This window comes from Salmo trutta, chromosome 3, assembly GCF_901001165.1.
Source record: "Salmo trutta chromosome 3, fSalTru1.1, whole genome shotgun sequence".
In the NCBI taxonomy this organism is placed as follows: domain Eukaryota; kingdom Metazoa; phylum Chordata; class Actinopteri; order Salmoniformes; family Salmonidae; genus Salmo; species Salmo trutta.
Genome location: NC_042959.1, coordinates 58,306,071 through 58,329,829, shown reverse-complemented (window position 1 = coordinate 58,329,829; position 23,759 = coordinate 58,306,071). Strand labels below are relative to the sequence as shown.

The 23,759-nt window shown below is 45.9% G+C and overlaps 1 protein-coding gene across 1 annotated transcript in view; it reads right to left on the bottom strand.

Annotated features, from left to right (window-relative positions):
• Nucleotides 1–23,759, bottom strand: part of LOC115180921 (regulating synaptic membrane exocytosis protein 2) — a gene marked incomplete in the record, with an annotated part of 190,891 nt that overhangs the window by 77,204 nt on the left and 89,928 nt on the right. Inside the window, 1 exon segment of the mRNA XM_029743071.1 lies at nt 10,056–10,984. Coding sequence (XP_029598931.1) covers nt 10,056–10,984 — 929 coding nt within the window.

Genomic DNA, 23,759 nt, shown 5'->3' with positions numbered 1-23,759 from the left:
CAGCAGCGTTTCATCTGGTTGATGATGGTAACTAAAAGAGTGAGAAGTAGTGACTGTTGAAGGCGGGATGGGAGTCTTCCCTGACAGAAGGAGAGGGACGGGGGGCTGAGGAGGCCCGTCGAGAGGAGGAGTCATTTTGGAGTGTTCTTTCTTTGAAGTTAACATGAGATATTAGTGTCTGTCTCGCTCTCTGTCTGTCTCTCTCAGCCAACGGAAGATATCAACACATTAAACATTCCTGATAAACACTCCTATTTAGTAGTACTATTAGCTTCCATTGGCCACTCATTTTACAACCCAATAAGACAAAAATTCGGCATCATATAATGATTCATATTAAAAGCATATAGCGATGAAGTATGAGGTATGGCCAGCCACTTGCGCGCCGATTTTGTCACTATAGACCATTCAAGACACTGGATCTGTCTCCATTGCTGATTTGTCGATACAAAGCTTGGCGAATGTAAGGTAAGGTAAGGACACGTTGAATATTAATTACTGTATAAATGAACGTGCACAATGAAAACGTGTCAAATATGTACATTGAAAACCCTGTGTTTGTGTGTAACTAGTTACACAGCCTTTATTTTAGGTAAAATGCTCAAAATTGTTGTTCAGGTAACACTTGCACCGAAAAGTTGAGTAAACCAAAAATAGGCTGTGGAACCAGTTACTTAAAAATAATTAGCTGAAACAACTAGATTGTTTTTACAGTAAGCGTGTGCGAGTTCAAACGACTGTAGTACACACTACACAGTGTGCCCATATGTCTGCAGGCAGAGGTAAGGTTAAATAGAACAAGTGCATTTATGCAACCCAAAGCTGCACGCATCATTTCCTTCGCATCACTTCCTGTGAAAAGAGGATAATCTAATGGAGCTATAAAAGACAGGTCTTCATAAAGCAGTTAGCCTGGTGAATACATAACTCAGTCTGGGAGAAGTCAGGGAATTCAGTTGGAAGCATATAAAAATAACTTTATGCTGCATATGTTGTTAGGGTTGGGTGTTTGGGTAGGATGAGAAGGGAGGGGGAGATCAGATGTTCTCTCAATATTTCTCTCTAAATGTATAGCCCTGGTCTGTAGCTTTACTCTGGGGTTGCTATCAAGAGTGTTGAGGATCACGTCTTTGGAAGCTGAGTAAACAGTAAATCATTTCAACATTAATATTCATGAATATCTTTCAAGGCTGGCCGAGACACTGCATGGCAGAGCAAGGTCAGGTCCTCTCCAAAACAACCAGCCATCCTCCTCTTATCACCATCCCTCCACCCCTCCCCTGGTCCTATCACAAGCCCTCCATCCCTTCACCCCTCCCCTGGTCCTATCACAAGCCCTCCATCCCTTCACCCCTCCCCTGGTCCTATCACAAGCCCTCCATCCCTTCACCCCTCCCCTGGTCCTATCACAAGCCCTCCATCCCTCCACCCCTCCCCTGGTCCTATCACAAGCCCTCCATCCCTTCACCCCTCCCCTGGTCCTATCACAAGCCCTCCATCCCTTCACCCCTCCCCTGGTCCTATCACAAGCCCTCCATCCCTTCACCCCTCCCCTGGTCCTATCACAAGCCCTCCATCCCTTCACCCCTCCCCTGGTCCTATCACAAGTCCTCCATCCCTTCACCCGTCCCCTGGTCCTATCACAAGCCCTCCATCCCTTCACCCGTCCCTGTGGGTACTAAAACCACTTACTGTATACAGTTATGCCCAGTGATAAAACATTATGGAAGTCCCCAGATGGGCTATGCCCTCCGTGACCCGCTGGAACCAACAGCTGACAACACTCAACACTGATTACCCTCCCTGCCACACACACACACACACACACACACACACACACACACACACAGACACACACACACACACCAAGCTGCTGCTGCTGCTGCCTCTCCTCTCCCTGCCTCTCTTTGTCTCAGCTGCTGCAACCAAATTACTTTTCTATTGTGTCCATGATAGCCCCAAACAGCTTACGGCTTGCAATTCTAACAATCACAGATTATTAAATTGCATAGACATGTTTAAATGGCATAGACATGTTTAAATCCCATAGGCATGTTTAAATCCCATAGGCATGTTTAAATCCCATAGGCATGTTTAAATTCCATAGGCATGTTTAAATTCCATAGACATGTTTAAATCCCATAGACATGTTTAAATCCCATAGACATGTTTAAATCCCATAGACATGTTTAAATCCCATAGACATGTTTAAATTCCATAGACATGTTTAAATTCCATAGACATGTTTAAATCCCATAGGCATGTTTAAATCCCATAGACTGTCACGCCTTGATCTGTTTCACCTGTCTTTGTGATTGTCTCCACCCCCCCTCCAAGTGTCACCCATCTTCCCCATTATCCCCTGTGTATTTATACCGGTGTTCTCTGTTTGTCTGTTGCCAGTTCGTCTGGTTTGTCAAGCTTACCAGCGTTTGTCCTGTCAGCTCCTGTCTTTTCCTAGCCTCTCTTTTTCTCGCCCTCCTGGTTTTTGACCCTTGCCTGTCCTTACCCTGAACCCGCCTGCCTGATCACTCTGCCTGCCCCTGATCCTGATCCTGCCTGCCGTCCTGTACATTTGCCCCTGTTGCTGTAATAAACATTGTTACTTCGACACAGTCTGCATCTGGGTCTTACCTTATCCTGATATAGACATGTTGAAATCCCACAGACATGTTGAAATCCCACAGACATGTTGAAATCCCACAGACATGTTGAAATCCCATAGACATGTTGAAATCCCATAGACATGTTGAAATCCCAGACATGTTGAAATCACATAGACACAGAACCGAAGCAGCGTGTTAAACTAAGAGCTCATCTGAAGCCTTTCACACACACTCACACACCATCCACCACCACTGCGACGCCCCTCAGATGGGGGCTGGGCCCGGTAAAAACCCAGCTGAGGGTGCTTCAGCCAACAGGAAACTCATCACAGACGTAAATTGGGAGCATCAGCAGTCTCCCCCCCCCCCCCCCCGTTGGTTTCATTCGGGCTCGGCACAGCAGGCGCGGAGGCCCACCACCAAAGTGCTGATTCAGGGTTCCGGGAGCAGCACAACGTGGGGAGGAGACAGCGGAGAAAGAGTTCATTGCCAGCAGGCTCTCCATCACTTTGACAACTCAATAGAAACCAGTGTAAACTATTAATTGGTTCATTAATTATTGATGCTGTTTTTACTACAATTTGGGGGGCGAGAGCAGAAAGAGAGAGAGAGACAGACAGAGAGAGACAGAGAGGTGAAACATTGTCTATGTTTAAACATAGTATCCATGCTGTGAGGTAAAGGGAGCAGATTAGCAGTGTGGTTTGTGTCTGTGAAAGCAGATTGTCCAAAAACATCCAGGTTAAAGAGCTACAGAATCAATTATTATTTAGGCCATTTATAATTTTTTTTACTTCAAAAAATTATAGTCAATGTACTGTTATTACAATGTAGAAACGCACACTATAACATTATTTGTTTATTTGTCTGGCATTGAACATAAGAATGCCCTTTACTAAGCAGGGGGATGTTGAACTAGTCCTTGTCCTAACAGACAGAGCACCAAACCTACAGAACCAGACCAGCGATAGAGCTGTAATGAGAATCTCTCTCTTTCATCGCTCTCCTTCTTTCTCTCCCTCTCTTTCTCTCCCAATCTTTCTCCCCCCCATCCTTCCCTGCCTTTCACTCGCTCTGTCTGTCTGTCTGTCTGTCTGTCTGTCTGTCTGTCTGTCTGTCTGTCTGTCTGTCTGTCTGTCTGTCTGTCTGTCTGTCTGTCTCCACTCGTCTTTTCTCGTTTCTGTCCTGCCTGCTCTATCATGAGGCGGCATGTCAGGAGATCAATACGGAGGAAAACAGAGGGAGAGGGACGTCACACTAAATCAGTCTCCCAGCCTCACTACCGACGGGCCAGCCAGGAGCAGCCAGGAGCAGCCAGGAGCAGCCAGGAGCAGCCAGGAGCTCAGGCCATTACTGATGGCACCTCCTCCCTCTCTCTCTCCCTCTCTCTCTCCCTCACCTCCCTCCCAGACCCCCAGAGAGTCCAGGGTCAGAGAGCATGGCACGAGGTGTGTTTAACCTGCCACAACACACCCATTTATTCACCTAACCCACCCACCCACCCCAGCCTCCCTCCCTCCCTCCCTCCCTTCCTTCCTTCCTTCCTTCCTTCCTTCCTTCCTTCCTTCCAGGCCAGTCAAGCAGCTCACGGAGTGCACTACATAGCAGAGCCCTCCAGGCCAGTCAAGCAGCTCACGGAGTGCACTACATAGCAGAGCAGACCATAATGCTGCTGACTGGCCACAGACGGACAGAAGGTGCTTTCTGACCTCTTTACTCTTTCCCTCAGCTTTCTCCCCCTCCGCCCAAGCTATTAGAATGTATGTTCTGCTTATCTGGTTACGGCTCGTCCTTCAACGTCACACTGGACTGACTGGGTGAAGGGAAAATTATGCTGGCCAAACGCCATTCATATTGCTAATCATTGAGCGCTTGCTTACTAAGGTGTTTTAATGACAGACAGTATGTAACCCCCCCATTACCTCCAAAATACAAACCTTACATCCTATACCTCAGAAGCTCACCTCCCTCGCCTCAGCAGTCCACATTCAAACTACTCTGTGACCCCACCACTACTGTGATCCTTAACATGACGTTCACAATACAATGTTGTGATTTCTTCATCTATCTGCGGTCTGTGGGTCTGTGTGAAACCTTGGAAAGCCCCTCCATCCCACAGCATCAATAATGGAGCCAGTCTGTCCTAACCTAGCCATGTGCTACTTCCCTCCCTGTGTGAGGAAGAAAGTTACATAACACAGGGACTAGGGAATGTTGACTGCCTGGATTCTCCTCCTCCTCCTCCTCCTCCTCTCCTAATCACCTGCGAAGCAGCTCTGTGTTCCTCCCCTCCTCCCCTGTCCTCTTTTCTCCTTTCCTCTTCTCTGTTGTTTTCTCCTCCCTCTCCTCCTCATCGGTCTTTCCTGTTTTTGACACCACCAAGGTAAAAGCTCCCATAATTACACATTTGACTAAATCTATTTGCAATTATGACGACTGTGGGCCTGCGTGGAGTGAGTCAAGTGGCCCAACATCTTAAGGATAGCTTTGGATGTCAATTCTGTACAAAAATGGGGTTTAATCCAATGTGTGTGTGTACGTGTGTGTGTCAAGGGGAGCATTTAGTTCCGAAAAACTACCCTTTGTCTATAACCATTGTCCTGTTGTAACAAATATATGGGAAGGCTAGAGGACAGGGAAGAGCCTGTGTGTTGCTATTTAGCATGTACAGTAGTTGTCTGTAGGAGTAGTGGAGATCTGAAATACAGGCCTTAAACCCTTACAGATGTCTTACAATATAATACCTATCCTGTCCAGAATCCTATCCTATAGTGTTGAGGGGAAACCGCCAAAATGAGGCTGATTCATGTTGATATTTGCCAACCATTTAGTGCAGGTTGGCATTTATTGTCATGAGTCTTGCCCTGGAGGCAGCTCTGCAGAGAGGTCACTAGCTGGCACAGCCACAAAGTAATACAATCTGATTTTAAACATAACCCTAATGCATAACACTAACCTTAAATGAAGAGCAAAATGCGAATTTCTGTTTTCATGAATGATTACGATATAGCCCATTTTGACTTAGCAGTTGGCCTATCTAGCGTAAACCGCTGAATTTTACCTCCAGGGCAAGACACATGACAATAAACGTCACCCTGACTATTTAGTGGAGGATCCTAATGTTCAGCTTTTCTTCAAGAACAACATATAGTGCATTCGGAAAATATTCAGACACCTTGAATTTTTCCCATTTTTGTTACAGCCTTATTCTAAAATGGATTAAATCGTTTTTTTCCCATCATCAATCTACACATAATATCCCATAATGCCAAACCAAAAACAGGCTTCTAAAAATGTTTACAAATGTATAACAAATAAAAAAAACTGAAATATCACATTTGCATAAGTATTCAGACCCTTTACTCAGTACTTTGTTGAAGCACCTTTGGCAGCGATTCCAGCCTCGAGTCTTCTTGGGTATGACACTAAAAGCTTGGCACACCTGTATTTGGGCAGTTTCTCCCATTCTTCTCTGCAGATCATCTCAAGGTTGTCCAGGTTGGATGGGGAGCGTCGCTGCACAGCTATTGTTAGGTCTCTCCATAGATGTTCGATTGGGTTCAAGTCCGGGCTCTGGCTAAGCCAGTCAAGGACATTCAGAGACTTCCCGAAGCCACTCCTGCGTTGTCTTGGCTGTGTGCTTAGGGTCATTGTCCTGTTGGAAGGTGAACCTTCGCCCCAGTCTGAGGTCCTGAGCGATCTGGAGCAGGTTTTTATCAAGAATCTCTCTGTACTTTGCTCCGTTCCTCTTTCCCTCAATCTTGATTAGTCTCCCAGTCCCTGCCTCTGAAAAACATCCCCACAGCATGATGCCGCCACCACCATGCTTCACCGTTGGGATGGTACCAGGTTTCTTCCAGGCCTTCAATCTTGGTTTCATCAGACCAGAGAATCTTGTTTCTCATGGTCTGAGAGTCCTTTAGGTGCATTTTGGCAAACTCCAAGCGGGCTGTCATGTGCCTTTTAATGAGAAGTGGCTTCAGTCTGGCCAATCTCCCATTTCTATTTTTTATTTTACCTTTATTGAACTAGGCAAGTCAGTTAAGAACAAATTCTTATTTTCAATGACGGTCTAGGAACAGTGGGTTAACTGCCTTGTTCAGGGGCAGAATGACAGATTTTTACCTTGTCAGCTCGGGGATTCGATCTTGCAGTTACTAGTCCAACGCTCTAACCCCTAGGCTACCTGCCGCCCATAAAGGCCTGATTGGTGGAGTGCTGCAGAGATAGTTTACCTTCTGGAAGGTTCTCCCATCTCCACAGAGGAACTCTGAAGCTCTGTCTGTGGTGACCATCGGGTTCTTGGTCACCTCCCTGACCAAGGCCCTTCTCTGCCGATTCCTCAGTTTGGCCGGTTGGCCGGCTCTCGGAAGAGTCTTGGTGGTTCCAAACTTCTTCCATTTAAGAATGATAGATACCACTGTGTTCTGGGGGACCTCCACTGCAGCAGAAATGTTTTGGTACCCTTCCCCAGATCTGTGCTATGACACAATCCTGTCTCGAAGCTCTACGGACAATTCCTTCAACCTCATGGCTTGGTTTTCGCTCTGACATGCACTGCCAACTGTGGGACCATATATAGACAGGTGTGTGCCTTTCCAAATCATGTCCAATCAATAACATTTTCCACAGGTGGACTCCAATCAAGTTGTAGAAACATCTCAAGGATGATCAATAGAAACAGGATGCACCTGAGCTCAATTTCGTGTCTCATAGCAAAGGGTCTGAATACTTATATAAATAAGGTATCTGTTATTCATTTTTAATACATATGCAGAAACAAATAAAAAACAGTTTTCGCTTTGTCATTATGGGGTATTGTGTGTAGATTGAGGAGGATTTTTTTAAATTTAATCCATTTTACAATAAGGCTATAACGTAACAAAATGTGGAAAAGGGGAAGGGGTCTGAATACTTTTTGATTGCAATGGAAACAGGATGCACCTGAGCTCAATTTCGAGACTCATAGCAAAGGGTCTGAATACCTATATAAATAAGGTATTTCTGTTTTTTATTTTTAATACATTTGCAGAAATACATTTAAACCAGTTTCGCTTTGTCATTATGGGGTATTGTATGTAGACTGAGGAGGAAAAACATGTACTTAATCAATTTTAGAATAAGTATAACAACTTGGAAAAAGGGAAGGGGTCTGAATGCTTTCCGAATGCACTGTATATTTCGATTTTTGCAGCTTTATATCTGATATTAGCTAATGGGTGATAGCAGCTAAAGCTATGTGAAAGGGACCATGTAGAGGGACTACCTCACATCACTCAGTCCTTCACAGTCATCCAAAGGAGACAGAGACACCACACAGGGAAATAACCCTTGAGTGTAGAAGTGCCATACAGTCTGCTTTAGAGGGGAATCTAAATAGGTCACTCCTCAGAAACAGCTCTACACTTGGAAACGCCTTTGGAAGATGTCTGCCTTTTTAAAGGACTAATATGGAAACCACAAAGCCAGCCTACCCGAAGTGTAGCAATGCTTTCAGCACGGTGACCGCTCCTCCGCCGGCCCAGGCCTAATCTCTCTCTCTATCTGGGACTTTGTTAGTGTCCTTAACGTTATGACATCACCAGAGGGCGAGGGTGGTTTGATCGTTCAGAAGCATTGTGGTACAGTAGTATGAGATGAATAGTAGTATGACCTTATAATTCATAACAACTATCTGTCTGCATCTAGAGGAGAGGGGGCTGGTAGCTAGGGACTAGGAGTTATGGGCTAGGTGTTAGGGACTAGGAGCTAGAAGTAAGCCATTCAAAAACCATTTGATCTCCAAACTTCCACTCAGCCCAGCCCAGCTCACGACTCGACTCCACCGTCTACTCCAATCCCATCCCGTCCTCCCTGGCTGATCCAACTGAGTTTAGTTGTTGTGCAGGGGGAATCCTACTGGCCTCACAAGTCGCCTGATCTCGCGAGCTTATCAGTGCAAGGAACCATTCATGTTAGCGTGCAAGATCACGCGGCTTGCGAGGCTAGAATCCTACAGGGAGAAACACTAATTATTCTACCACTTTTAATTGCATTTGCCGTACCTTCATTAATTAATATGCACGACTGATGACATTGTTCAGCCAGAGGCCGTTCAAAAGCAGCATCACAGACTAACCCACAGACACAGACAGACAGACTGACTCCCTATAGGCTGAATGACTGGAACAGCACATTACCCCTGGCCCTGATCCTATTGGAGTGAGCCGCCCAATACGCACAAACACACACACACACGCACGCACACACACTTTGGGACAGTTTTTCGAAGTGTGTGTGTGTGTGTGTGTGTGTGTGTGTGTGTGTGTGTGTGAGTGCCTGTGCCACTGTAAAAGTACAGTATCAGACTACAATTACATATATCATCACCTTCCTTCTCTCTCCCTCTCTCCTCCCTCCTTTCCATATTTTTCTTTCTCCTTCTCATCTCTCCTCTCGCTATCTCTCGATCTCTCCCTCTATCTATGTAATATAATATAGAGTCCATAACATCAGATTGAATGTGTGAAACAGAAGTGGTAGCCAGGCCCTGCAATGTGTGCTACAGGAGGACAGAGACAGGATAAGGTATCTAGAGCAGCAGCCCAACACACACACACACACACACACACACACACACACACACACACACACACACACACTTGCATAGACATTTACACCCATCTGGCCAAGCCCTGTCGACATAATAACCTCGCTCCACGCAGTTGCAGTACAGTGTGGAATAGACTTGACACACACACACACACAGAACAGATTACGTAACAAAGACACAGACAGACCATCGACTGTGAGGAAATAAAAGGTTAGTTTTTAAGCGACGGCTCATTAAGATCAAATTCCTATCATAATCTACATATCATATTATTATAAATGAGACTACGAGGCCTACATTAAAACACATTTGTTCAGATGCACTGACTGCGCTCCCTAAAACCAAAATCAAATAGTCACTTTAGTTATGCAAGCCTGACAATACAGAACATATACAGAACATCGGGTATTGTTTTCATGGATAAACGTTGTAGTTTCCTTCATATAATTAAGGGCGACTGAGAAGAGAGTTGTGATGGTATGGTACTCATTACTCATCAATGGCACTCAGTCCTCTGTACTGAACATATGGAGCTAGCAGACTACTGTCGTACCACTAACTCACTGAATATGGAACAGTGGCAATTAGTCAATAAACATGTTCAACATGAGCTGACAGTGACACTGAATACACTTCCCAATGAATAATGGAAAGGTGATTTGACTATCCCTGACATAACTCGGTGCTTCCCAAATGGCAGTCTATTCCCTATATAGTGCACGATTTTTGGCCAGAGCCAAAAGTATATTCCCTATATAGAGCAATACTATATAGGGAATAGGTTGCCTTTTCAGATTGCCCCCTAGTGTACAGTATGAGCGTTGAAAGAGAGAGAGGAGGAGGAAGAGTGTTCCTACCTTTCTCACTGACAGACTCACTCTCTATCTCCACGTCCTCACAGCTGGTGTACTCCGGCGTGGTGGCCAGTTCCTCCTCCGAGCTGCTCAGGGACACCTGCCGCATCTTACCCCCCTTTTTGGTTTTGTGGGGCTTTGGTGGCGGCGGCCGGATGGACTCGGACTGGTCAGAGCTCAGAGAGTCGTTCCTCAACATGGTGTCCATCTTCTCCCTCTTGGTCTTCCTGACAGCAGAGCTGGGGTCCAGATAATCATGACCCCTGAACCCTATTGGCTCCCCTGGCCCCCGCCTCATGTCCCCTGACCTGTCCCCCAGCACGGGGCTGCGGTGTGGGGTGGGGGGGCTGTGGTTGGAGGTCCGGTGGTGGCCTCCAGGGGTGGGGGAGTTTCTGTCCATGGAGTAGGAGCGTTGGCCCACCATGGGTGGCCGGCGCTCGGTCAGGTGCTGTCTGGACAGGCGGATAGGTCCCTGGGGCTCGTCCTGCTCCGTGTAGGCCAGAGACACATCACTGTGGCGCCTTTCGTGTCTGGCCCGGCCCACCTCAGCATGCATCCTCATCTGCTCCTCATAGGGCTGGGGCTTGACGGGGTAACGGGCCAGGTTGGGGTCGGAGCGGTAGCGTGTCTGGTACTCCTCCTGGCGCTGGCGCTGCAGCTCGTACTCACTGGGCTGCCCGTCTAGAGGGTAGGGCCCGTCCTGGTCCAGAGGGTAGTCCTCCTGGGAGCGCCAGCGGCCACGCCCACCACGGTACTCCCCCCGTGCCGCCTCAGCGTCTTGGTACCTCCGTGGGGCCCCCCGCCGAGGGTCCCCATCCCCGTAGTCGGACGGTGATCTGGGCATGGTGCCGTCCCCCGGGGCATACTGACCCCGCTCCTCCCTTTGGTCGTATTTTTGGTTTGTATCCCTGGATGCTGATGGGCTTCGTTTCCTGTCCGTCAAAAAAAAAGACTGTTAGTGAGCGGGTCAAGTAGGAGGGAAAATTCTCTGAGTCAGAACAGGGTTTTAAAAGGCTGTATATTATATTGTAGAATCACATTGAGCTTGAGTATCATTATATCACCAGTAGAAAAACTCACTGATGCTTAGGATGAAAGATCTACAGGGCTTTCTGCTCTGCTTTACCTGCCTTCTAAACCCACTCCAAACATAGCAGGTCCCTAGACAGGGTAGCCACCAGTGTGTGTGTGTGTGTGTACACTCCACACTGCGTGGGCCTCATAGATGGCTGATGAAAGGCTTAGCTACAGTAGCTGTCACATAACAGGGCTGGAGCTGGGGGGTTTTGAGCTGGAGGTTTGGGAAGAAGACTCCTGCACTTCTTTGACTCTCTTCACTAAAAATATATCTAGGAGCCCTAAGATGGCAGCCAGACCCAAAGACAAGATATCCCTGAAAAGGCAAGTCACTTTTCAGAAACCAAGCAGCCTTTAAAAAAGTCTCAAAACAGGAAATAGTTTCACCATCACAACTGATGTTATTTCTGTAAGGAGTCACAGTCTGTACAAATACATTCAACATGATATTCTACCGGTACACTATTATGTATTGACCTATAATATGTTTCCATTTCCTCTTGGTTACTATGTGGATACTATAGGTCATCTTTCATATTCATGTTCATTCCATCTGATTACTGTGTTGGTGTAAAGCGGATAAATGATGATTATAGCAATGCATTTCAAACAGCTAGATGGCACATGATTAACGACAGACGTTCCCTGAGAACGGCCCGTTTGTGTTTTCAAATTAAAAGTGTGGTTGTGCGAGTGTGACTGCGTGCGTGCGCACGTACGTACGTGTGCGAGAGAGTGAGAGAGAAAGAGAGAGTATGTGCTATGATAAATGACACTGTTCCCCAGCATTGGGATGTGCTGTCTGCTGTCTGGAGAGGGAGGGGCCAGGCGTTTGGGAGGGAGTAGTGTGTGGTCTGTGTAGCTTATCCAGTAATAATGTGCCTAAGTTAGGAGCATGCTGGGAAAAAGGGATTATTAACAATCTCATTTCGACTTTGAGAAGACGAATAGGAGAGGAGGAGGAAGAAAGGAGAAGAGAGGGGGAGAGGAAGAGAGGAGGAGAGAAGGAAAGGAGGAGAGGGGTAATGGAAGAGAAGAGGAGAGACTTCTTCCCTAATTATATCGGTCCCCTCCATCCCCATGGAAAACCACTGCTGTGCTCCACACACAGCCAGTAGAGTCACATAGACAGACAGAACTAGCCTTCTGTAGTCACTGCACTGAGCTAGAATACTGTGAAGCCAGGACGGGAGAGCAGGATCATATGAAACACTTTTTAAATCTCAACTACTGTACTCACACCTGTACAGCACTGTTCCAAGAATATTTTCCCACCAGTCATTAAGTATTATCTATTGACAGTAAATAATAGAGCAGCAGCCACCATTTTGTTTTTGTCACTATGTTATTTGGGCCAAATGTAATATGTCATAACTGGTTCAGGATTTGTGGTATATTATGTACTCCTCCATAATCCCAAAGACAGCGTCTACATCCCAAATGGCACCTTATTCCCTTTATAGTGCGCTACTTTTGACCAGAGCTCTATGGGCCCTGTTCAGAAGTAGCGTACTATAAAGGGATTAGGGTGCCATTTGGGACACACTACAGTATATCCAGCAGTCATTGAAGGGGGAACGGGGGAAGTAGGATGTGGCTGAGGAGCCCTGGCTGTGAACAGCCCTGTATGTCAATGCTTTCCTTTTGTCCAAACCACACTATTCACAAACCATACCTCTTTTTCTACTTTTTACCTCAGGAAAGAAAGAAAGTAATGACATGTTAGGACTCAAATGCTTTCTGAGTTGTCTTAATTTAGTATGTTACAACCTGCCAATACATTTCCATTAATGGTCATGTTTTTGACCCAGTCATGTAGTGTACTGAACTCTACAGTCTGATGCATTATGTATAAGTCTTCCAGACAATAACAGATCGCTGATTCATTGAGAAAACCAAGGTGAGGCGGCGGCAGGGATGATGATATGGCAGAGTACAGTAGACTGGCTGAGTGACTGGATGGAACGCGCAGGGTGTACTGTATGTGTGTATGTGTGTGTGTGTGGGGGGGGTATTGTATTGTCAGCATGTCTCTGTAAGACAGGCATGGTGATGAAGGAGGTGTGTGTGTTAGAGTATCATGGGGAAGGGGTTGTACTGATTACACTAGGAAATGCTTCAGTAAGAGTTATTAGTATGTCCAAAGGGCCCCTGGCCAATGCTCCCTCAGGACTGCTACTGTTGTGAAAAACCACACACACACACACACACACACACACACACACACACACACACACACACACACACACACACACACACACACACACACACACACACACACACACACACTTGACAAGCCCTGACTCTACTTGACACAAATATCCCATAATGTGTAGTCCTGTTTAGCCCTGGATGCCCTTTGTGTCCAGACCAGAGTCAATAGCAGCTACTACTACATCTGCCTACAGCATCATGCTAATGTCCTCAGCGCAGGCTGTAGAGCAATACAACACCACTCTGCTGTGGATGATCTGTACATTATCTCCCTCCCTGTAAATGTATCTGGAATACATGTTGTATAATAAGACATATATTGACATCAGTATAGGACCTCTGACTGACTGGCTGTGGGAGTGGAAAAGGTTTTCTTCGGTGATGTCACTCTGTGCTCTCCTGCTGCTCCCAGTTCCCATATGACACAGTCCCATGAGCTTATGTTTGCATTCAAACCCCTATTCAAATTGCTGTCCGACAAACGGACGGACCGACGGAGGGGCTGACTTAGGGACGGACGGAGGGGCTGACTTAGGGACGGACGGAGGGGCTGACTTAGGGACGGACGGAGGGGCGGACTTAGGGACGGACGGAGGGACGGACGGAGGGAGGGGCTGACTTAGGGACGGACGGAGGGGCTGACTTAGGGACGGACGGAGGGGCTGACTTAGGGACGGACGGAGGGGCTGACTTAGGGACGGACGGAGGGGCTGACTTAGGGACGGACGGAGGGGCTGACTTAGGGACGGACGGAGGGGCTGACTTAGGGACGGACGGAGGGGCTGACTTAGGGACGGACGGAGGGGCTGACTTAGGGACGGACATACATACATACATACATACATACATGAAGACAGGAAGATATGGGGAGAGAGAGGAGTTCAGCTCTCTCATAGAATAGCCGGTATGATACAGTGGCAGTGAGCATTGTGCAGTCAGAGAGCATTGTCCAAAACCCAAGCTGCCAGTGCAGTATGGGATAGTGACGTCATTCAGAAGCAGACAATGATTCATCCACCAGCCTCTCAGCCTACTGTCGGAAATCTGAACTGCGTAGCGTAGTGATGTAAGTACTGGCATGGCATTGAACTGCATTCACACTGCATAAGGAGCCTAATCTGCTGCTGGGCTGAGCCTGGGACAGCCAGTGAATCAAATCAAATGTTATTTGTCACATGCGCCAAATACAACAAGTGTAGACCTTACTGTGAAATGCTTACTTACGAGCCCTTAACCAACAATGCAGTTTTAAGAAAAACGATTTACTAAATAAACTAAAGTAAGAAATAAAAGAGCAACAATAAAATAACAATAACTAAGCTATATACAGGGGGTACCGGTACCGAGTCAATGTGGAGGCTATATACAGAGGGTACCGGTACTGAGTCAATGTGTGGGGGTACATGTTAGTCAAGGTAATTGAGGTAATACGTAAATGTAGGTAGGAATAAAGTGACTATGCATAGATAGAGAATAAACAGCGAGTAGCAGCAGCGTAAAAAAAGGGAGGGGGGGGGGTCAATGCAAATAGTCCAGGTAGCCATTTGATTAGCTGTTCAACAGTCTTATGGCCTGGGGGTAGAAGCTGTTCAGAAGCCTTTTGGACCTGGACTTGGCGCTCCGGTACCGCTTGCCGTGCGGAGCAGAGAGAACACTATGACTAGGGTGGCTGGAGTCTTTGGTCATTTTTGGGGCCTTCCTCTGACACTGCCTGGTATAGAGGTCCTGGATGGCAGGAAGCTTGGCCCCAGTGACGTACTGGGTTGTACGCACTACCCTCTGTAGCGCCTTGCGGTCGGTGGCCGAGCAGTTGCCATACCAGGCGGTGATGCAACCAGTCAGGATGCTCTCGATGGTGCAGCTGTAGAACCTTTTGAGGATCTGAGGACCCATGCCAAATCTTTGTCTCTTGAGGGGGAATAGGCGTTGTTGTGCACTCTTCACAACTGTCTTGGTGTGTTTGGACCATGATAGAGCGTTGGTGATGTGGACACCACAAGCTCTCAACCTGCTCCACTACAGCCCTGTCGATGAGAATGGGGGCGTGCTTGGCCGTCCTTTTCCTGTAATCCACGATCAGCTCCTTTGTCTTACTCACATTGAGGGAGAGGTTGTTGTCCTGGCACCACACTGCCAGTTCTCTGACCTCCTCCCTATAGGCTGTCTCATCGCTGTCAGTGATCAGGCCTACCACCGTTGTGTCGTCTGCAAACAATGATGTTATTGGAGTCGTGCTTGGCCACGCAGTCGTGGGTGAACAGGGAGTATAGGACGGGACTAAGCACGCACCACTGAGGGGCCCCTGTGTTGAGGATCAGCAGGGCAGATGTGTTGTTGCCTACCATTAACACCTGGGGACGGCCATTCAGGAAGTCCAGCATCCAGTTGCAGAGGGAGGTGTTTAGTCCCAGGGTACTTAGCTTATAGATGGACTTTGAGGGCAATACGGTGTTAAACGCTGCGCTATATTCAATATAGTCATGTATTCTCACGTAGGTGTTCCTTTTGTCCAGGTGGGAAAGGGCAGTGTTGAGTGCAATAGAGATTGAGTCATCTGTGGATCTGTTGGGGCGGTATGAAAATTGGGGTGGGTTTAGGGGTTCTGGGATGATAGTGTTGATTTGAGCCGTGGCCAGCATTTCAAAGCACTTCATGGCTACAGATGAGTGCTACGGGTCGGTGGTCAATTAGGCAGGTTACCTTGGTGTTCTTGGGCACAGGGACTATGGTGGTCTGCTTGAAACATGTAGGTTTTACAGACTCAGCCAGGGACAGGTTGAAAATGTCAATGAAGACAATTGGCCAGTTGGTCAGTGCATGCTAGAGTACACGTCCTGGTAATTTAGCTTGTCTGTTATGCTTGTGTCACTGGGCAGCTTGCGGCTGGGCTACCCTTCGTAGTCCATAAAACTTTGCAAGCCCTGCCACATCCGACGAGGGTCGTAGCCGGTGTAGTAGGATTCAATATTAGTCCTGTATTTACGCTTTGCCTGTTTGATGGTGCATCTGAGGGCATAGCGGGATTTCTTATAAGCGTCCGGGTTAGAGTCCCGCACCTGGAAAGCGGCAGATCTACTCTTTAGCTCAGTGAAGATGTTGCTTCCGGTTGGGGTATGTACAGTTGAAGTCGGAAGTTTACATACACCTTAGCCAAATACATTTAAACTCAGTTTTTCACAATTCCTGACATTTAATCCTAGTAAAAAGTGCCTGTCTTAGGTCAGTTAGGATCACCACTTTATTTTAAGAATGTGAAATGTCAGAAAAATGTCACATTCCCAGTGGGACAGAAGTTTACCTACACTCAATTAGTATTTGGTAGCATTGCCTTTAAATTGTTTAACTTGGGTCAAACTTTACGGGTAGCCTTCCACAAGCTTCCCACAATAAGTTGGGTGAATTTTGGCCCATTCCTCCTGACAGAGCTGGTGTAACTTAGTCAGGTTTGTAGGTCTCCTTGCTCGCACACGCTTTTTCAGTTCTGCCCACAAATTTTCTATAGGATTGAGGTCAGGGCTTTGTGATGGCCACTCCAATACCTTGACTTTGTTGTCCTTAAGCCATTTTGCCACAACTTTGGAAGTATGCTTGGGGTCATTGTCCATTTGGAAGACCCATTTGCGACCAAGCTTTAACTTCCTGACTGATGTCTTGAGCTGTTGCTTCAAAGTATCCACATAATTTTCCTTCTTCATGATGCCATCTATTTTGTGAAGTGCACCAGTCCCTCCTGCAGCAAAGCCCCCCCACAACATGATGCTGCCACACCCGGGCTTCACGATTGGGATGGTGTCTTCGGCTTGCAAGACTCTCCCTTTTTCCTCCAAACATAACAATGGTCATTATGGCCAAACAGTTCTATTTTTGTTTCATCAGACCAGAGGACATTTCTCCAAAAAGTACGGTCTTTGTCCCCATAGCCTGGCTTTTTTATGGCGGTTTTGGAGCAGTGTTTTCTTCCTTGCTGAGTGGCCTTTCAGGTTATGTCGATATAGGACTTGTTTTACTGTGGATATAGATACTTTTGTACCTGTTTCCTCCAGCATCTTCCTTTGCTGTTGTTCTGGGATTGATTTGCACTTTTCACACCAAAGTACGTTCATCTCTAGGAGACAGAACGCGTCTTCTTCCTGAGCGGTATGACGGCTGTGTGGTCCCATGGTGTTTATACTTGCGTACTATTGTTTGTACAGATGAATGTGGTACCTTCAGGCGGTGAGAAATTGCTCCCAAGGATGAACCAGACTTGTGGAGGTCTACAATTATTTTTCTGAGGTCTTGGCTGATTTCTTTTGATTTTCCCATGATGTCAAGCAAAGAGGCACGGAGCTTGAAGGTTGGCCTTGAAATACATCCACAGGTACACCTCCAATTGACTCAAATGATGTCAATTAGCCTATTAGAAGCTTCTCAAGCCTTGACATCATTTTCTGGAATTTTCCAAGATGTTTAAAGGCACAGTCAACTTACGTAAACGTGTATGTAAACGTCTAACCCACTGGAATTGTGATATAGTGAATTATAAGTTAAATAATCTGTCTGTAAACAATTGTTGGAAAAATGACTTGTGTCACTGTGGGGACAACGTCATCGATGTACATATTGATGAAGCCGGTGACTGATGTGGTATACTCCTCAATGCCATTCGATGAGTCCAGGCACATATTCCAGTCTGTGCTAGCAAAACAGTCCTATAGCTTAGCATCTGCATCATCTGACCACTTCCGTATTGAGCGTGTCACTGGTACTTCCTGCGTTACTTTTTGCTTGTAAGAGGGAATCAGGAGGATAGAATTATGATCAGATTTGCCAAATGGAGGGTGAGGGGGAGCTGTGTGTTCTATACTAACATAGGTCTACAGATGTTCTAGAATGGTCTAGATAGAATGGTTGAGATAGAACATTAGATTGATTGTTCAGAGGATAACATGTTAAGATGGTGCCGACAGATATGGCAGCTCTGCTTCTAGCTCCTTAGCAACTTTGCAGTATTTCGTTTTTTTGTGAGTTATTTCTTACATTATTAGCCCAGATCTTTTTTGTGTTATTATATACTGCTGGAAATAACTTCTGGATATCAGAGTGGTGGAAATTCACCAGCATGATGACCAGTTTTTGTACCCCCCCAGGCAATTGAACTTATTCCAGAGGCTGCTCCAAAACACCGCCGGCGGAAAATAAGTATTCGGAGTGGACTTCTAGTCCAAATCAGGAGGCATGCACACCATCCACCTTTTCTGAGTATATTACTCGCTAATGTTCAGTCTCTGTGTCACGTCCTGACCATAGAAAGATGTTATTTTCTATGGTAGAGTAGGTCAGGGCGTGACAGTTTTTTTTCTATGTTTTCTATTTCTATGTTGTCAGGTTCTAGTTTTGTATTTCTATGTTGGTGTTTTGTTTGGGGTGATCTCCAATTAGAGGCAGCTGGTCCTCGTTGTCTCTAATTGGAGATCATACTTAAGTAGGGTTTTTTTCCACCTGGGCTTGTGGGAGATTATTTCTGAGTTAGTGTATGTTTCTTCTCTGCGTCACGGTTTGTTGTTTTTGTTCGTTCAGTTTATTTGTGTATGTATTGCAAAGTTTCACAGTGAAAATAAAATGTGGAACGACACACACGCTGCACTTTGGTCTGCTTCTCCTTACGACAACCGTGACACTCTGGATAATAAAGTAGATGAGCTCAGGGCGGGGATCCCCTTCCAGAGAGACATCAGGGATTGTAACATACTCTGTTTCACTGATAAAATGGCTCTCTCGGGATATACAGTCCCTGTCCATACAGCCAGCTGGGTTCTCAGTACATCGCACAAACAGGAATAAAGAACTCTCCTGGAAGAAGAAAGGCGGGGGTGTATGTTTCATGATTAACTACCCATGTTGTGATTGTGATAACATACAGAAACTGAAGTCCTTTTGTTCACCTGACCTAAAACACCTCAGAATCAAATACCGACCGTAATACCTTCCAAAAGAATTATCTTCGGTTATAGTCACAGCCGTGTATATTCCCCCTTAAGCCGATACCACAACAGCCCTCAAAGAACTACACTGGACTTCATACAAACCACATATCCTGAGGCCGCATTTATTGTAGCTGGGGATATTAACAAAGCAAATTTGAGGAAAACGCTACCGAAGTTCTTCCAACACATTGACTGTAGTACTCACTCTGGGAAAACACTGGACCACTGCTACTCAACTTTTCGAAATGCCTACAAGGCTCTCCCCCTCCCTCCCTTCAGCAAATCTGATCACGACTCCATTTTGCTCCTCCCTTCCTACAGGCAGAAACTCAAACAGGAAGTACCCGTGCTAAGGACTATTCAACGCTGGTCTGACCAATTGGAATCCATGCTTACAGATTGTTTTGATCACACAGACTGGAATATGTTCTGGGTAGCCTCTGACAAGAACATTGACGAATACATGGATACGGTGACTGAGTTCTTCAGTCAGTGTATAGGAGATGTTGTACCCACTGTGACTATTAAAACCTACCCAAACCAGAAACCGTGTATAGATGGCAGCATTCATGCAAACCTGAAAGCACGAACCACTGCCTTTAACCATGACAGGGAATATGGGCGAATACAAACAGTGTAGTTATTCCCTCCGTAAGGCAATCAAACAGGCAAAACATCAGTACAGAGACAAAGTGGAGCCACAATTCAATGGCTCAGACACAAGACGTATGTGGCAGGGACTACAGACAATCACGAACTACAAAGGGAAAACCAGCCACGTCGCGGACACCGACGTCTTGTTTCCGGACAAGCTAAACTTTGCCCGCTTTAAGGATAACACAGTGCCACCGACGTGGCCCACTACCAAGGACTGTGGGCTCTCCTTCTCCGTGGCCGACGTGAGTAAGACATTTAAGCGTGTTAACCCTCGCAAGGCTGCCGGCCCAGACGGCATCCCGAGCCGCGTCCTCAGAGCATGCGCGGACCAGCTGGCTGGAGTGTTTACGGACATATTCAATCACCCTATCCCAGTCTGCTGTCCCCACTTGCTTCAAGATATCCACCATTGTTCCTGTACCCAAGAAAGCAAATGCCAATGAACTAAATGACTATCGCCCTGTAGCATTTACTTCTATCATCATTAAGTGCTTTGAGAGGCTAGTCAAGGATTATATCACCTCTACCTTACACCTTAGATCCACTTCAATTTGCTTACCGCCCCAATAGATCCACAGATGATGCAATCGCCATCACACTGCACACTGCCCTATTTCATCTGGACAAAAATAATACCTATGTAAAAATGCTGTTCATTGACTACAGCTCAGCATTCAACAACATAGTACCCTCCAAGCTCATCATTAAGCTCGGAGCCCTGGGTCTGAACCCCGCCATGTGCAACGGGCCGCCCCCAGGTGGTGAAAGTAGGAAACATCTCCTCCACTTCACTGATCCTCAACACAGGGGCCCCACAAGGTGCGTCCTCAGCCCTCTCCTGTACTCCCTGTTCACCCATGACTGTGTGGACACGCACGTCTCCAACTCAATCATCAAGTTTGCAGATGACACAACAGTAGTAGGCCTGATCACCATCAATGACGAGACAGCCTACAGGGAGGAGGTGAAGGGCCTGGAAGAGTGGTGCCAGGAAAATAACCTCTCACTCAACGTCAAAAAAACTAAAGGAGCTGATTGTGGACTTCAGGAAACAGCAGAGGGAGCACGCCCCCATCCACAGTGGAGAAGGTGGAAAGTTCCTTCGCGTACACATCACTGAGGATCTGAAATGGTCTACCCACACAGACAGTGTGGTGAAGAAGGTGCAACAGCGCCTCTTCAACCTCAGGAGGCTGAAGAAACTTGGCTTTGCCCCTAAAACCCTCACAACCTTTTAGAGATGCACAATTGAGAGCATCCTGTCGGGCTGTATCACCGCCTGGTACGGCAACTGCCATCAGACTGTTAAATAGCCATCACTAGCCGGCTTCCACCTGGTTAAACAACCCTGCAACTTAGAGGCTGCTGCCCTATAAACATAGACTTGGAATCACTGGCCACATTAATAATGGAGCACTAGTCACTTGAATAATGTTTACATACTGTTTTACTCATCTCATATGTATATTCAGTATTCTAGTCTACTGTATTTTAGTCAATGTAATATTTATATATTTCTTAATTCCATTCTTTCACTTTTAGATTTGTGTGTATTGTTGTGAATTGTTAGATACTACTGCACTGTTGGAGCTAGGAACACAAGCATTTCACTACACCCGCAATAACATCTGCTAAATATGTGTATGTGACCAATAAAATTGGATTTGATTTAAATGTGGTGCTCTTTAACATGGCATAGCATGTGACTGGTGGTATATAGGTTGTGTGTTAGTGTGTGTGTGTGTGTGTGTGTGTGTGTGTGTGTGTGTGTGTGTGTGTGTGTGTGTGTGTGTGTGTGTGTGTGTGGTGATGATTAAGTGTTTTCTGGGGCTCCAGCAGGATGCCCTCTGTGGTGACAAATCATGAACGTTTGATGCAGGTTGTCCTAAAAACGGGGTTATCAAACATACATTATTGGGAACATCTGCAAAACACAGCCTCTGACTGATTTACAGTGAGAGGAGAGAGGAGGTGTGTGTGATGTTCGCAGAGCTATAAGCTCCCATCGTTCTCCCGACCTGATCAACCCAGAAACCATCCTTAAGATACTGTGTAGAACCTTTTTTACATGTCAAAGCTGGGAGTACAAGGTCAGAGATGGGAGTACAAGGTCAAAGATGGGAGTACAAGGTCAAAGATGGGAGTACAAGGTCAGAGATGGGAGTACAAGGTCAGAGATGGGAGTACAAGGTCAAAGATGGGAGTACAAGGTCAAAGATGGGAGTGCTGTACATGCTGCTCTGTTTACATGAACAACATATTGTATGTTACTATCTCTGTCCTGTGTTTGTTTTTGTAATGTCTTTTCACATTTACACAATGCCACAAACTATCCTGAAGTGGACAATAGCAATAAAGCATTGATCTTTGCAACATGAACATAGCATAACAAGGGCGCTATAGTTTACTTTCACCAAAGATTCATAAGGTGTTCTTAGATTAGAATTAGAGAAGGCAGGCCTTTTTCACTGTTTCCCGGGGCTATGCTGATATTCCATTAAAAACCAAAGGAATGCCACAACAGGAAAGATCAATAAGGGAAAGTCAATGAGAAAGCTTTCAGTGACTGATGTACCCTTCATGGTTACTGCTGGTTTCACACTTGCAATCACATACATACGTACATACGTACATACGTACATACATACATACGTACATACATACATACATACATACATACATACATACATACATACATACATACATACATACATACATACATACATACATACATACATACATACACTGACACGCACCAACAACGACACACAGAGACACACACATACAGAATTCCCTTCCTTAAACCCCCTACTTTATGTCAGAGCAGACAGAATTCTATGTTCATACTGCTATTAGTGCAGGGATAATAATAATCAACTGTACTAGAGAGCATCTCACCAATACCCTTTTCTCTCTGCTGAGGCCAGCCAAGAGGAGCTGTACTGGGCTGGCCTGGTTACTAGTGATGGGGAAAACACATTTGGCAGTATTATTTTGGACAAAATTAAAAGTATCGATTTTAAAAAAAAATGTTGTTGCTAGGTAGTGTTATCTAGCGCTAGTTGGCTGTATTAGCTTGTACTAGCTTTTTCTCCATCTTCTTTTTAAATAGTAAGCCAACATGTTTTCAGCACTTTTATTTCCATGACAGATCAAAACTTGTTTTTATTATGTCTCTCTCTTGTATATTGAGTAATATATTTGGAACTTCAAATCACAATAAAATCACCGAATCGAATAGCAATGCATATAGAATAGTGAGAATAGCAATACATATTGTATCGGCACCTAAGTATCATGATAAAATCGTATCGTGAGGTCCCTGGTAATTACCAGCCGTACTGGTTACACATCCATCATAGTGTTAGAAAGGACTATGTGAAAATACAATATCCGCGGTAAAGTTTGGTTCGGCAAGACGGTAAGAAAAGGTGTCCAACAGTCCTAGTTGAGGTTGACAGCATTGAGGACTGATATGCAACAACAGATTATAAAAACCTACTGTATTCTACTGTCAGATCCAGGGATGCAGTTCATCTCAAAGCGCTTCCTCGCTGCTCCACGCAAACACATGGCCTTGGTCTCTCACTTTTAGTTTTCAACTCCAAAACATCCAAAACAATTCCGTTTCAGACCGAGCCGCTTTGCTGTTTGTTTTCAACCCTCTGTCCTTCTCAGGAACGTCCTTGTGTTATTTCCCTGCTATAGTGAGACTGAGCAAGATGGAGAGGGGCTATGCGTGGTCTTTGCACTCCGGTTCCGACTGTGTGATGCACCAGCAGCAGGATCAAGC